The 15,217-nt window shown below is 47.3% G+C and overlaps 1 protein-coding gene across 1 annotated transcript in view; it reads right to left on the bottom strand.

The window, feature by feature from the left end:
- The window catches only part of cyc1 (cytochrome c-1), a 29,798-nt gene extending 16,850 nt beyond the window's left edge, over nt 1-12,948 (bottom strand). Inside the window, exons 1-3 of the mRNA XM_078554764.1 lie at nt 12,836-12,948; nt 5,644-5,831; nt 2,591-2,717 (exon numbers count right to left, since the gene is read on the bottom strand). Coding sequence (XP_078410890.1) covers nt 2,591-2,717; nt 5,644-5,831; nt 12,836-12,913 — 393 coding nt within the window. The 5' untranslated portion in view covers nt 12,914-12,948. The remainder of the gene's footprint in view (nt 1-2,590; nt 2,718-5,643; nt 5,832-12,835) is intronic.
- Between the last annotated feature and the right edge of the window lie 2,269 nt (nt 12,949-15,217).

The following is a 15,217-nucleotide window of genomic DNA, read 5'->3' as shown; positions in this document are numbered from 1 at the left end:
GGTCACACCCCTCAGGATAGCGTCTTTTGATTTGGAAGGTGGTCAGGGGCAGGAGGTTGTGACAGCAGCTGAGGCAAGTAAGGGGACCCAAAGGGCAGGCGTGTCAGTTTCTGCAGTTATCCAATGGGTATGAGGTTCTTTCAGCTTGTTTGAATGAGAGTGGGGGCTGCAGGGTGGATGAGCTGACTGACCATGACACTGTGGTCAGTCAAGTGAGGGGAGCACAAAGGAATATAGTGGTAGTAGGAGACAGTATATAAGGAGGATTGACACTGTTCTTTGTAACAAAGAGCAAGAGACCAGACTGCTACGTTGCCTGTCTGGTGTCAGATTTCAGGACATGTGCTCTGGGCTGGAGAGGAACATAGTGGGAGGGGGAGAATCCAGTGGTTGTGTCCATGTAGGTACCAATGACATAGGCAATGCGAGGAAGGAGGTTCTGCACAGTAAGTATGAAGAGCTAGGCACCAAATTAAGAAGCAGAACCTCAAAGATAATTTCTGGATTATTACCTGAGCCACGTGCAAATTGGCACAGGGCAAATAAGACTGGAGAAACAAATGTGTGGTTCAAAGATTGGTTTGGGAGGAGGCTCCACAAATATCCTCATCCTCAATGATCGAGGAGCCCAGCACATCAGTGCAAAAGATAAGACTGAAGCATTTGCTACAATCTTCAGCCAGAAGTGCCAAGTCGATGATCCATCTCGGCCTCTTCCAGAGGTCCCCAGCATCACAGATGCCAGTCTTCAGTCAATTCGATTCACTCCACGTGATATCAAGAAACGGGTGAAGGCTCTGGATACTGAAAAGGCTTTGATTTTTCTTAGAGCGCAATCAAGCCGCAGCACCTAAAAGCACGGAGAGAGGAAGACCTGGATATCTAGTCCAGTCCACTCCATGGCTCCAAAGTGGACCGACCACATTCTAAGAAAAATCAAAGTGTGATGTCACAGGAAAACAGGTAGCTGACTGCTACCTGTCAGTAACCAGAGGACACAAATTTAAGTTAACTGGCAGAAGAGCCAGAGGAGACGGGAGTAAAAGAGATTTTACACAGTGAATTGCTGTGACCTGGAATGCACTGGCTGAAAGGACAGTGAAAGCAGATTCAATAATAATTTTCAAAAGGGAATTGGATAAATACCTGAAACAAGAAAACATTGCTTGAAAATGGGGAAAGAGCAAGAGTGGGTTAATTGAATAGCTTTTTCAAAGAACTAGCACAGGCATAATAGGCCTAATGGACTCTTTCTGTGCTGTAACATTTTATGAATCCCCCTTCAGAACAACTGCCACATTGCCTAAAGAACGGTCACTTTGAAGGGACTGGAGATATTTTAATGAACGGGCACTACATAAATTTGCCTCTCTTCTGGTTTGCTTAATATTAGGGGATATGTATGGAGATACTCCGTGGGGAGCCAGCATTGACTCGATGGGCTGAATGGCCTCCCTGTGTGCCATAAATGACTATAGGTCTATGACTATTAAACGCCATGTAAAATGGTTCCTGATTCTATTTCATAGTGAACTACTCATCACCATTGTGCCTGGAAGATTTTTAAGATGTAAATATATTGCTCTGCAGTCTCTACAGTATTTTTTAATTCCACCCTCTCTTCAGAAGTGGACCATGTGCACCTCTATTTGTTGCTTCTCTTCCAGTGGCGGAGCTCTTGGGGAGGGGGAATCTGGGGATCATGACCTTCCAATTATTTTGAGGTCAGCCAAATTTGTATCTCAGGACTCATTCAAAACTGACCAAAAGTAATTTACTCACCTAATTTGTAAATTACTGACCACACTGCAGTTTTATGTCTGATGGAATTCAGTATTTATCTCCCCTTCTCCCTCACCTGCTCCTGAAGGCTGACTCATGATATGGACCCAAAGTCACTCACTAGAACCTCATCTGCCAATGAAAGATCTCCAGCTAAGGAAGAGCAATCTCAAAGTGCAATCTAGGATATGAGGTGAAATAATTCCAGAGCAGGAATGGTAGAAAAAGACCCAAAAATAAGCAGAAACCGGCGATTGAACCAAGACTCACAGATAAACCAGTTCCTTTAGTAAAAATGTGGCTATTCAGCACATGGTTTGCAACCAATGTTCCACGTAAGTTTTGCACCCCTTTAAGGTACTGCTTGTGTGCATAAAATATTTCAAGGTATCATACAGTCCCATGAACAGGCTGCATGCCACAAAAACAATTTAGAAGGGAGACTGGTTTCTAGCCAGCTGAGACTGAAGGGTTGGGAGTCTCAGTTATGCACTGCTCACAAAGGCTATATGTGAAATGATTCTAGGCCAATATCAATCCACTTCAACACAGGCATGGGGTGCAAATTCACAAATGATAGAAGCTGGTGTGGGAAATGGGAAATGCCATGCCCATGCCAGTGTTTCAGCAACTCCTTGTTTTCACAAAGCAGAGAAGCTTCACCCTGCATCCAACTCACACCGTGTCCACCAGCAAGGGGTGCTTGATGCTTAACATACGGATGGTGTTATCCCCTAATGCAAAGCCAGGCATGCACAAATCCCTCAGCCCAAAGTGACGAAAAGCAAAATGAAGTCCGCGCTCTCACCTCCTCGGCTAGAGCCTTGACCTCTTCCTGTGTGTGTGTCGCTCCAACCAGGTTTCGAAAGGCCACATATTCCATGCTGTGACAGGCTGCACAGACCTGCTTGTATACCTGATAACCACGACGAACACTGGAAATAAAGCAAGACAGCAACCTCAATGCACCCTAACACCACCCTCCAGGAGAAACAGCATCACCACTACCACACCACCCCCTTCTCCCAAGCAGGCTTCCTTCAAGAATTAGTGTCACTAATGTACAGATTCAATATTTTAAAGCTACAAAATATTGGGCTTGGTCAAGCCTGCAAACATGCAGCAATTCTCATTATTGCAAGAACATTTAACTTCATTTTTGTCCAAGCTGCAGATCTGTTTATAATACAAAAGGCTGAATAAATATCTGTAAATTGTGTAGCATTCAATTAAAATAAATGTATTCCTACAAAAGTCCTCTTGCATACATTCAATCAGATGTCTGACTACTGTTTTCAGGTAGATTTGTGACCAGATTTAAACCCTTCACTTGTAGGGGAAACAGGAGGCCTGTCTGAGTTTACACTGTGAGTGTTGGCAGACTATTCAACCTGTAGGCTGTTGGCCAATGGGTAGCACACACACATCTGAAATCAGACGGTTGTGGGTTCAAGTCCCACCCCAGGACTTGAGCACAAAGATCAAGGTTGACACTCCAATCCCATGCTGCACTGTCAGAGGTGCTACCTTTCAAACATGATGTTAAACAGAGAACCTATTTACACTCTCAGGTGGGTGTAAAATCTCCCATGATGCAATTTCAAAGAAGGGCAAGGGAATTATCCTCGGTGTCCTGGCCAATATTTATCCCTTCATCAATATCACTAAAACAGATTAGCCAGACAATATCACATTGTTGATTATGGGAGTTTGCTGTGTGTAAACCGGCTGCTGTGTTTACAACACTACAATAATGACAACACTTCAAGAGTACTTTCAAAGTGTTTTGAAGCATCCAGTGGTGGTGATAGACGCTATAAAAGTGCAATATAAATGTATTTTTTTTGCTTAGTGGCCGTAACAAAACCAAATCTGACGCTGTTTTAATATCCAAAAATGTGCACTTTCCAGGAAGGAATCACTGAATAGTGACCAAGAATGGGAAAGTAGAGGTCAATGCTAGTGATCGAGGATAACCCACTGTGATTGAAACCATAAGCAAAAGGCTAGTGTGGGAAGTCACTGAAGTGGATGATTAGCCATGAAGGCACTGGATACTGCAAAGGCCATGGGCCCTGACAATATTCCAGCAATAGTACTAAAGACTTGTGCTCCAGAACTTGCCGCACCCCGAGCCAAGCTGTTCCAGTGCAGCTACAACACTGGCATCTAACCGGCTATATGGAAAATTGCCCAGGTATGTCCTGTACACAAAAAGCAGGACAAATCCAACCTGGCCAATTACCACCCCAGCAGTCTACTCTTGAGTAAAGTGATGGAAGAGGTCATCCACAGTGCTATCAAGCGGCACTTACTTAGCAATACCTGTTCACTGACACTCGGTTTGGGTTCTGCCAGGGCCACTGAACTCGAACTCATTACAGCCTTGGTTCAAACATGGACAAAAGAGCTGAACTCCCGAGGTGAGGTGAGAGTGACCGCCCTTGACATAAAGGCCATATTTGACCAAGTGTGGCAACAAGGAGCCCTAGCAAAACTGGAGTCAATGGGAATCAGGGAAAATTCTCCGCTGGTTGGAGTCATACCTAGCACAAAGGAAGGTGGTTGTGGTTGTTGAAGGTCAATCATCTCAGCTCCAGGATATCACTGCAGGAGTTCCTCAGGGTGGTGTCCTAGGCCCCATTTGCGACTCAGATACCAAAGCAGTCCACGTCCAAATGCAGCAAGACCTGGACAACATCCAGTCTTGGGCTGACAAGTGGCAAATGACATTCATGCCACACAAGTGCCAGGCAATGAATATCTCCAGCAAGAGAGCATCTAACCATTGCCCCTTGACAGTCAATGGCATTACCATCACTGTATCCTCTACCATCAACATCCTGGGGGTTACCATTGACCAGAAACTGAACTGGACTAGCCATATAAATACTGTGGCTACAAGAGCAGGTCAGGGGCTAGGAATCCTGCAAAGAGTAACTCAACTCCTGACTCCCCAAAACCTGACCACCATCTACAAGGCACAAGTCAGGAGTGTGTTAGAATACTCTCCACTTGCCTGGATGAGTGTACACTCAAGAAGCTTGACATCATCCAGGGCAAAGCAGCTCACTTGATTGGCACCACATCCACATTGACTCCCTCCACCACCAACGCACAGTAACAACAGTGTACACCATTTACAAGATACACTGCAGGGACTCAAATCAAATCTCCTCTTAGCTTTCTCCTGTCCAAAGAGGGCAGTCCCAATGTCTTCAATCTATCTTCATAACTGAAGTTTCTCATCCCTGGAATCATTCTCGTAAACCTCTTCTGCACTCTCTGCAATGCATTCACATCCTTCCTATAGTGTGGTGCCCAGAACTGTACACAATACTAGCTGAGGTCTAACCAATGTCAAAATCTTGGAACTCTCTCCTTAACAGCACTGTGGGTGTACCTAGACTACATGGACTGCAGCAGTTCAAGAAGGCAACTCACCACGACCTTCTCAAGGGCAACTAGGGATGGGAAATAAATGCTGGCCTTACTAGCCCTGTCTCAACATTTTAAAAATATTCTGCTTTTCTATTTTTCATACCACAGTGGATAACAACATTTTTCTACTTTATATTTCATCTGCCATGCCCTTACCCACTTATTTAACTTGTCTGAATTCTTTTGCAGCCTCTCTGTACTTCTCTCACAGCTTACTTTCCCACTCAACTTGGTATCAGCAGCAAACTTGGACATATTAACAGCTTAGATGAGAGATGGAACCCAGGCTCCTACTACTCTGTTCAATCCCAAACTGACCTATGATCTAACCAACCAAGAATGGCTCAGGGCCATTTTATTAATTAACACCAAACTCAATACTTGCCCAATTGAACAGCTTCTGGGTTGTAATTCTCTCACCTGGCATGATCAAGCGCAGATAATAACCCCCCGTGATTCCAGGGATAGTTAGGAGAATGGAGTTCCAGGTCTGCGTACACAGAGTGATGCAGTGTCAAGGCAAGTGCACTGCCCCCCGCAGCAAGGACACCTAGTGTAGACAACGCTATCTTCTTCCCACGGGACAGGTTAGCAAAGGACATCCTGGCCTACAAGACACAAGATATTCATGTTAAAACTGAAGATCCTAGTCAGAATCTAATACCACATGTGAGAAGTCTGACTATAGATTAGATGATCATTATCCTTTCCTCTGTTAAATAAACACTCAATGAACATTAAAGGGAAGATACAGAGTCATTTCAAAGATTTTCCTTCCTGATTTATTCCCTCTCCTATCCTGATGGCTCTGGCTCATACTGCTCCATTATGTTCCCCCCAAGAATTCAACTAAAGGAACACTTCATCTTTAAGTTTAGTTGCATGGGCTACCATAGTCACTTACAATGTTTTCTATAGGAACAGGTGGTGGCCATTCAGCCCCTCGAGCCTCTTCCACCATTTCATTAGATCATTGCTGATCTGGGTCTTAACTTCATTTTGCCCACTGTTGCTCTACATCCTTTACCCAACAAAACTCTATCAATCTCAGTCTTGAAAGTTCCAATAGGCCCCCAGCATCAGCAGGTTCTTTTCTGATGGGGGGGGGAACAAAGAGGAGCAAAAAATGACTAAAAGATTAATAAGGAGGGAGAAATTAGAGTACAAAAGAAAGCTAGCTAGAAATATAAAAACAGATGGCGAGGGTTTCTACAGGTATTTAAAAGGGAAAAAAATAAAGTGAGTGTTGCTCCCCCAGACGGTGAGAATGGGGAATAAGTAATGGATAAGGAAATGGCAGATGGATTGACTGTCTGTCTGTCTTCACTGTAGAGGATACAAATAACATCCCAGAAATAATTGTGAATCAAGAGTTGAAAGGGAGGGAGGAACTTAAAATAATTACGATCACCAGTGAAAGGGTACTGAGAAAATTATTAGAACTAAAAGTTGACAGCTCCTGATGGACTTCATCCTAGGGTCCTAAAAGAAGTGGCTGCTGAGATAGTTGATGCATTGGTTTTAATTTTCCAAAATTCCCTAGATTCTGGACAGGCCCCATCAGATGGGAAAATAACGAATGTGACTCCTCTATTCAAGAAAGGAGGGAGACAGAAAGCAGGAAACTACAGGCCAGTTAACATCTGTCATTGGGAAATTGCTGGAATTCATTATTAAGGAGGTTTTAGCAGGGCACTTAGAAAATCTCAATGCAATCAGGCAGAGTCAACATGGTTTTGTGAAAGGGAAATCATGTTTGACTAATTTATGGGAGTTTTCAAGGCAGTAACATGCAACATGGATAAAAGGGAACCTGTGAGTGTGCTACACTTAGATTTCCAGAAGGCATTTGACAAGGTGCCACACAAAGTTACTATGCAAAATAAGAGCTCATGGTGTAGGGGTGCCCATGGATAGAGGATTAGTTAGCTAACAGGAAACAGAGTAGGCACAAATGGGTAATTTTCAGGTTGGCAAGATGTGACGAGTGGAATACCAAAGAGATCAGTGCTGGGGCCTCAATTATTTATAATTTACATCAATGACTTGGATAAAGGGACTGAATGTATGGTGACTAAATTTGCTGATGACACCAAGGTAGGTAGGAAAGTAAGTTGTGAAGAGGACATAAGGAGTCTACAAAGGGACATAGATAGGTTAACTGAGTGGGAAAAAATTTGGCAGATGAAGTATAATGTGGGAAAATGTGAACCTGACACCTTTGGCAGGAAGAATAGAAAAGCAACATATTATTTAAATAGAGGGATCTGGGTGTCCTGGTACATGAATCACAAAATGTTAGTATACAGGTACAGTAAGTGAGTAAGAAGGCAAATGCAAGGGGAATGGAATATAAAAATAGGGATGTTTTGCTACAGTTGTACAGGGCCTTGGTGAGACCACATTTAAAGTACTGTGCACAATTTTGGTTTCATTTAAGGAAGGATATAAATGCGTTGGAAGCAGTTCAGAGAAGGTTCGCTTGACTGATACCTGGGATGGTGGGTGGGTGGGATATCCTATGAAGAAAGGTTGGACAGGCTGGGCCTATATCCACTGGCGTTTTGAAGATTTGAGGGGTGATCCTGAGGGGACTTGACAGGGTGGATGCTGAAAAGATGTTTCCCCTTGTGGTAGAGACTAGAACTCGGGGACACAGTTTAAAAATAAGGGGTCTCCCATTTAGGATGAAGATAAGAAGAAATGTTTTCTCTCAGAGGGTCGTGAATCTTTGAAACTCTCTCCCCCGGAGTGGTGACGGTAGCGTCATTGAATATTTTTAATGTTGAGTTAGAAAGATTCTTGAGTAACAAGGGAATCAAAGGTTATCGGGGGTAGACGGAACTTGGAGTTGAGCCCACAATCAGATCAGCCATGACCTTATTGAATAGCAGAGCAAGCTTGAGGGGCCGAGTGGCCTACTTCTGTTCCTAATTCGTATGTTCATATGTATTCTAAAATCAATATATTCTTCCAGAGGTGCAGAGCCCAGAACTGTTCACAATTACTCAGGTGGAGACTAACTGAGGTTCTGCTCAATTAAAGTATAATTTTCTTCCTTTCATATTCCAATCTCCTTACGATAAAGACCAATATTCCACTGGTCCTTTTGACTACTTTTTGCACCTATGTTTTTAGTGATATATGTCCCAATCTCTCTACTCCTTCACAGTTCCTTCTCTCTCGTCATGAGGAAAATATCCTGATTCGTCTTTCCCCTATCTCTCACAATTACAACATCAAACAGGACTGAGAAAGGAAAATGCATCGGAGTGTATGCAAAGGTATTTTTACACCAGTTATATGAGTCACAACACTGTCTGCTCAGAAGAAGCAGCTGATGATACTTCGTTGGCAAAACATCTGAAATCTGGTCTGCCCAGAACAGGGGAAAGATCTCACTGGCACCAAAAAGATCAGTTACTATCACAGATCCTCTTGCAAGCACTGACATTACCTTCAGGACCCCACTCAAAATGTCTACTGCAACCCCAAAAGATCAACATGCCTACCAACTGCATCAGAACATTTTACAGAGAATGGGGAACAGGATCCAAAGAGGGGGGATTGGCTTGGAGGAGAGCTGAAGCTATCCGAAGGGAATGGGTTTAAGGAGAGTCCTAGGATGGAAGAGTTTTCGGAAGGAGGTTCCAAATGGCAGCAAAATCTGCCTCGGATGGACAGAAGAGATTGGAGCTGGGGGAGGGAGCGAGCTTTGGTGCATTTTTCGTATCCTACCAGTATTCAATTTATCAAAATTTGTGCTTCTGTAGGTTATGTAAGTGTAGATAAATCTGCAGAGAGCTGGTTTGGTGTGTGATACTGTGCATTTCTAAAAGACTCAAATTGCAATGAAAAGACAACATGAATTTCAGTGAGCAATGTACCATAATCAGGTTTACTGGAGCAAGGGTGTGAATGAAATAATGAAAAAAGGTCATGAGAAATGTGCTAGACCAGATGAATGAGAAAGCCCAAACTAACATCTGTTAAAAGAAATCCCAATCTTCATGTCTTGCGCACTATGCTGCTAAGATTAGAAGAGACACCTATCTGTTACAACCGTGCCTTGGTTGTTGCAAGACTTTGAAAAGCGCTATATAAATTCACTTTCTTTCACATTTACTGGATTCTTAACTTAAAAAATATAGCCAAAAATTTGTTACAGTGTCATTAACAGGATCTATGTAAACAGGTTCCTCTCCTCCAAAGAAGGGAGACTTGGCAGTCATGCACCAGTAGTGAATATCTCAAAACCATACGCAAAGAGTGGACCACAAAAACAATTTAAAAAAACCTTTCCGAGACTTTTGAGGCTCTGAGGCTCAATGCTGGTAGAAAAGAGACAAAAGTAATGGAGTACCAATCAGCCAACTCTAACCTTTAGTTTGAAAGCCTGAAGTTTGTTGGCAGAAAGCATGATGGAAGTCCAAAATCAAAGTCATGAGAAAGAAAAAGCTTCAGAGCTGAAATTCTGAAAGACTCTGAGAAGGATGCACCATCTGTAACTAACTAAAGGAGTTAAGGATGGTATCAAATTGAAGGAAAAGATTACAATGCAGCAAAGATTAGTGATCGGCCAGAAATGGCAGAGACTTTAAACTAGTATTTTGTAACTGTCTTTACAGCAGAAAACACAAAAAACATCCCAAAAATAGCAGAAAAGCAGGGAGCAAAAGGGAGGAACTTAAAACAATCACAAGAGAAAAAGTGCCAAGAAAACTAATGAGACTAAAGGCTGACAAGTCCCCTGGACCTGATGGCCTGCATCCTAGGGTCTTAAAAGAGGCTGCAGAGATAGTGGATGTATCGGTTGTAATCTTCCAAAATTCCCCAGATTCTGAAAAGGTCCCAGTGGGTTGGAAAACCACAAATGTAACATCAATATTCAAAAAAAGAGGGAGACAGAAAGCAGGAAACTATAGGCCAGCTAGTCTTAACATCTGTCATAAGGAAAATGCTTGAATCCATTATTGAGGGGGTAACAGCAGGATATTTAGAAAATCATAATACAATCAGGCAGAGTCAACATGGTTTTGTGAAAGGGAAATCATATTTGACAAATTTATTGGATTTCTTTGAGGATTTGATGAGCAGGGTGGATAAAGGGGAACCAGTAGATGTGGTGTACTTGGATTTCCCAAAGACATTCAATAAAGTGATATATAAAAGGTTACTGCAGAAGATAAGAACTCATGGTGTTGGGGAGTGAAACACCTGTATTAGCATGGATAGAGGATTGGCTAATGAACAGGAAACAGAGTTGGGATAAATGAGTCAATTTTAGGTTGGCAAACTGTAACTAGCGGAGTGCCACAGAGATCAGTGCTGGGACCTCAACTATTTACAGTCTACACTAATGACTTGGATGAAGAGTTTGACGGTATTGTAATCACATTTGCTGATGATACAAAAATAGGTAGGAAAGCAAGTTTGAGAAGCATACAAAGAGTCTGCAAAGGGACATAGATAAATTAAGTGAGTGAGTAAAAATTTGGCAGATTGAGTATAATGTGGGAAAATTTGGGTTGGCCCTTTGGCAGGAAGAACAGAAAAGGATTTAAATGGAGACAATTTGCAGAATGCCGCAGCACAGAGGGATCTGGGTGTCTTTGTAAAAATCACAAGTTAGTATGCAGCTACAGCAAGTAATCAGGAAGGTAAGTGGATTGTTGGTCTTTATTGCAAGGGGAATGGGATATAAAAATAGGGAAGTCTTGTTACAACTGTACAGGGCATTGGTGAGACCGTAGTGGGAATACTGCACACATTTTTGGTTTCCTTATTTAAGAAGTGATATGGGGAGGAGGAGAAGGAAGGTGGGGGTGGGGGGTGAAGGTGGGGGGGGCCAGGGGTGAAGGTGGGGTGGGGGCAGGGGTGGGTGAAGGTGGGGGAGGTGAAAGGGAGGTGAAGGTGAGGGGGAGGTGAAGGTGAGGGGGAGGTGAAGGTGGGGGGGGGGCAGGGGTGGGTGAAGGTGGGGGGGGCGAAGGTGGGGGAGGTGAAGGTGGGGGGGGCAGGGGTGGGTGAAGGTGGGGGGGGCAGGGGTGGGTGAAGGTGGGGGGGGCGAAGGTGGGGGGGGTGAAGGTGGGGGGGGGTGAAGGTGGGGGGGGCAGGGGTGGGTGAAGGTGGGGGGGCAGGGGTGGGTGAAGGTGGGGGGGCAGGGGTGGGTGAAGGTGGGGGGGGTGAAGGTGGGGGGGGCAGGGGTGGGTGAAGGTGGGGGGGGTGAAGGTGGGGGGGGCAGGGGTGGGTGAAGGTGGGGGGGGCAGGGGTGGGTGAAGGTGGGGGGGCAGGGGTGGGTGAAGGTGGGGGGGCAGGGGTGGGTGAAGGTGGGGGGGCAGGGGTGGGTGAAGGTGGGGGGGCAGGGGTGGGTGAAGGTGGGGGGGCAGGGGTGGGTGAAGGTGGGGGGGCAGGGGTGGGTGAAGGTGGGGGGCAGGGGTGGGTGAAGGTGGGGGGGCAGGGGTGGGTGAAGGTGGGGGGGCAGGGGTGGGTGAAGGTGGGGGGGCAGGGGTGAAGGTGAAGGTGGGGGGGCAGGGGGGGTGAAGGTGAAGGTGGGGGGCGGTGAAGGTGGGGGGTCGGAGGTGGGGGCCAGGGGGGGTGAAGGTGAAGGGGGGACGGTGATGGTGAAGGGGGGGGGGGTGGTGGTGAAGGTGGGGGGGGGCGGGTGAAGGTGAAGGTGGGGGGGGGTGATGGTGAAGGTGGGGGGGGTGATGGTGAAGGTGGGGGGGGTGATGGTGAAGGTGGGGGGTGAAGGTGAAGGTGGGGGAGATGGGGTGAAGGTGAAGGTGGGGGGGGTGATGGTGAGGGGGGGTGATGGTGAGAGGGGGGTGATGGTGAAGGGGGGTGGTGAGGGGGGGTGGGGGGCAGGGGGGATGGGGTGAGGGGGATGGGGGGTGATGGTGAGCTGGGGGTGAAGGTGAGGGGGGGGTGAAGGTGAGGGGGGGTGAAGGTGAGGGTGATGGTGAAGGTGAGGGGGGGTGAAGGTGAGGGGGGGGTGAAGGTGAGGGGGGGGTGAAGGTGAGGGGGGGGTGAAGGTGAGGGGGGGGTGAAGGTGAGGGGGGGGTGAAGGTGAGGGGGGGGTGATGGTGAGGGGGGGGTGAAGGTGAGGGGGGGGTGAAGGTGAGGGGGGGGTGATGGTGAGGGGGGGAGGGGGTGAAGGTGAGGGGGGGAGGGGGTGAAGGAGGGGGGAGGGGGTGAGGGGGGGGTGAAGGTGAGGGGGGGGTGATGGTGAGGGGGGGAGGGGGTGAAGGTGAGGGGGGGAGGGGGTGAAGGTGAGGGGGGGAGGGGGTGATGGGCCTGCGGTTAAACACCGGGGGTTATTTCTCTTTTGACACCGGTTGGGGAGCGATGAACCCGGGGGGATTGTGATGTTCGGGGTGGGAGGGGGGGTGGTTTGCGGGGGTCCGGCCTCACCCGGCGCCGGCCCTTCCTCAGCCCCCGGGGCCCCGCGGTGTCCAGGAGCCGCTCCGGCCACGGGGGGCCGGGGGTGACCTTGACGGAAGCCGATGCCCGATTGTGAATTACCAGCCCCCGCTATGGGGCTCGGACCTGGGCCCGGGCCGGCGATCTGATCCCATTGCTCACCCGCAGCACGGCCCATTCCGGCCGCCCTCACCTTGCAGAGGTAGAAGGTTTTCTGCCGAGTGTGGAGGAGAAGACGCCCGCTCCCCACCGTCGCTCTCAAAGCCGCCATGTTGTATAACCCGCCCTCACTCCCAGATGGCACTGCGCCGCTCCCCGCCGCCATCTTGAGTAACCCGCCCTCACTCCCAGATGGCACTGCGCCGCTCCCCGCCGCCATCTTGAGTAACGCGCCCTCACTCCCAGCCTGCACCGTTCCTCCCTATAGAATGAAAGGTGGCGAACTCGGCTTCTTTTATTCGATAATTTATCAGTTTTGTTAAAGCAGCCCTTTTAAATATTAATTCTGGTGGACGATAATCGGAATAATGTAGAATATCATATCAAGCAACGATTATACATTAGCAGCAAGAGTGTTCTTGATTGGAGGGGGTGGGGATAGTGTTGTGAGCGCCCGTCGCTGCGCCCCCTGCAGGCCCGGAGGCCGCATTGCGCTGTGAAGGGCAGCGGTCCAGATCAGGGCAAGTTTGACCCAGTCTCACAGAGGCTGAGTTAGGACATGAGGAATGGCAGCAGGTGACCCAGATACAACCTGAAGCTAATCTGTAACCAGAGTCTCTCTCAAAGCCCTGAAAAGTCCTGAAGCAGCAGCTGAAGAAGCCCAAGGTGGGGCCTGTGTGGGCAGCAGGGATTCAGCTCCACCTGAGGGAATTGTCTATTGGCGCCGTACTGAGGGAGTGCTGCCCTGCCACAGATACCGCCCTGCCAATGAGACGCTAAACCGAGGCCTACCTGTCCTTTCAGGTGGATGTGAACGATCCTGTTCTCCCCAGTGTTCTGGCCAATGTTTATCCCTAAATCAGCAGCCCTAAAACTGACTATTTAGCCCATTTGGGGCATTACACAGTCTTCAAAAATACTCTCTAAAGCACTTTAGGGCATCTTGAGATTGTGCAAAGTGCTGCGTAACTGGAGATCTTTTTTCTATTTCATCCCTTTTACCTTCTCACCTGCAGCTTCCAACCTCACTCCCTCCATCACAACCTTGCTTGCCTGAATATCAATACAATAATAGCAATTCTTTCCCTAATCTATCTTCTCTGGTTTCTCTTAAGATCTGAAAACACCATCTTACGCATTTCCCTACTCCCGGCATTCTAGTTATGTTTAAATCAACAATAACCTGTATCTTTAACATAGAAAAACTTCCTAACACTCTTCACAGAACTGTAATCAGACAATAAAAAACATAAGAGCTTGGTCCAAGAGGTGAGTTTTAAGGTTCTTCCTTTAAGAAGAGAGAGTAGCAGAAAGGTTGGGGAATGCCAGGGCTTAGAGCCTAGATGGCAGAAGTCCAGTGGTAGGCTGGTGAGTGGAGTTGCACAAGAGGCCAGAGATAAAGGACTTCAGAGATCTCTGAGGATTGTAAGCATGGAAGAGGTTAAGAGATATGGAGATATGGAGGGGTGAGGCCATCAAGAGATTTCAATATGAAGATTGGAATTTTAAATTGGAGACATTGTGGTCTGGGAACCAGTGTAAATCAGTGAACAAAGGGGTGATGGTTGAACGGGACTTGGTGCAATTTAGGACATGGTGCAGCAGAGTTTTAGATGAGTTGATGTTTATGGGAGATGGGAGGTCGGCCAGGAGAGCACAGAATTGTCAAGTGTAGGTAGCATGGAGGAGGGTTTCAGCAGCGGATGAGGAGGAGCAGCCAGCAAGGCTGGGATGTGCAAGTCGCAGTTGAGCAGCAGAGATGGCAACAGCAACAGGGAGGGACACACTCGCTGGTCCTACAAAGAGGCTGAGCTTCCTTCACCTGTCTGAGGAGCAATGGTTTTCAGGAAACTCTGATTGTAAAGACTGCTGATTGCAGACCTCTTCACCTCCTGCCTGTTGGATCTGGTGGCCAGGCTATGTCAGAGAAAGGACTACTGCCGACAACCTTAACACCTCTGCATCCTTCTAGGGAAGACACAGGACTAAATTTTTACTTGCCTGAACCGCAAGGAGTGGAGGGGATCGGGTGGGCTGCCAATTCCAGGGTGGAGTTGGTGGTGGAGGCCTGGGGCCTGGTAGGGTGAGGGGGCCTTGAGGCAAAAGGTTAAGGGAATACCCAGTTGCGTGGCTCCTTGGGTGGGCACCCGGATCCAAGAGGTCAGTGTAAAGGTCTTTGCCTCCTAAATCACTTTAATGAAGCTGCTGGATTCCTGACCTGGAAACCCGGGTGACAGCAGTTAAAGCACCCACAGCCTCATTATCATATTAAATTTTCCACCCTGTCTCCGTGGATGGGCTTGGGCACCCGCCTGCCTTCAATTAAAACTGGAAATGGGTGGGTTAGAGGCAGTTTGGATCAGGAAAGCTTTCTCCAAATTTACCTTCCCATCTGACCCACAGCCTTCCTGTTTAG

The sequence above is a fragment of the Cetorhinus maximus genome, chromosome 13 (assembly GCF_964194155.1).
Source record: "Cetorhinus maximus chromosome 13, sCetMax3.hap1.1, whole genome shotgun sequence".
Taxonomy (NCBI): Eukaryota; Metazoa; Chordata; class Chondrichthyes; order Lamniformes; family Cetorhinidae; genus Cetorhinus; species Cetorhinus maximus.
Note: the sequence above shows the minus strand (reverse complement) of the source record. Positions and strands in the feature narration are given on the sequence as shown.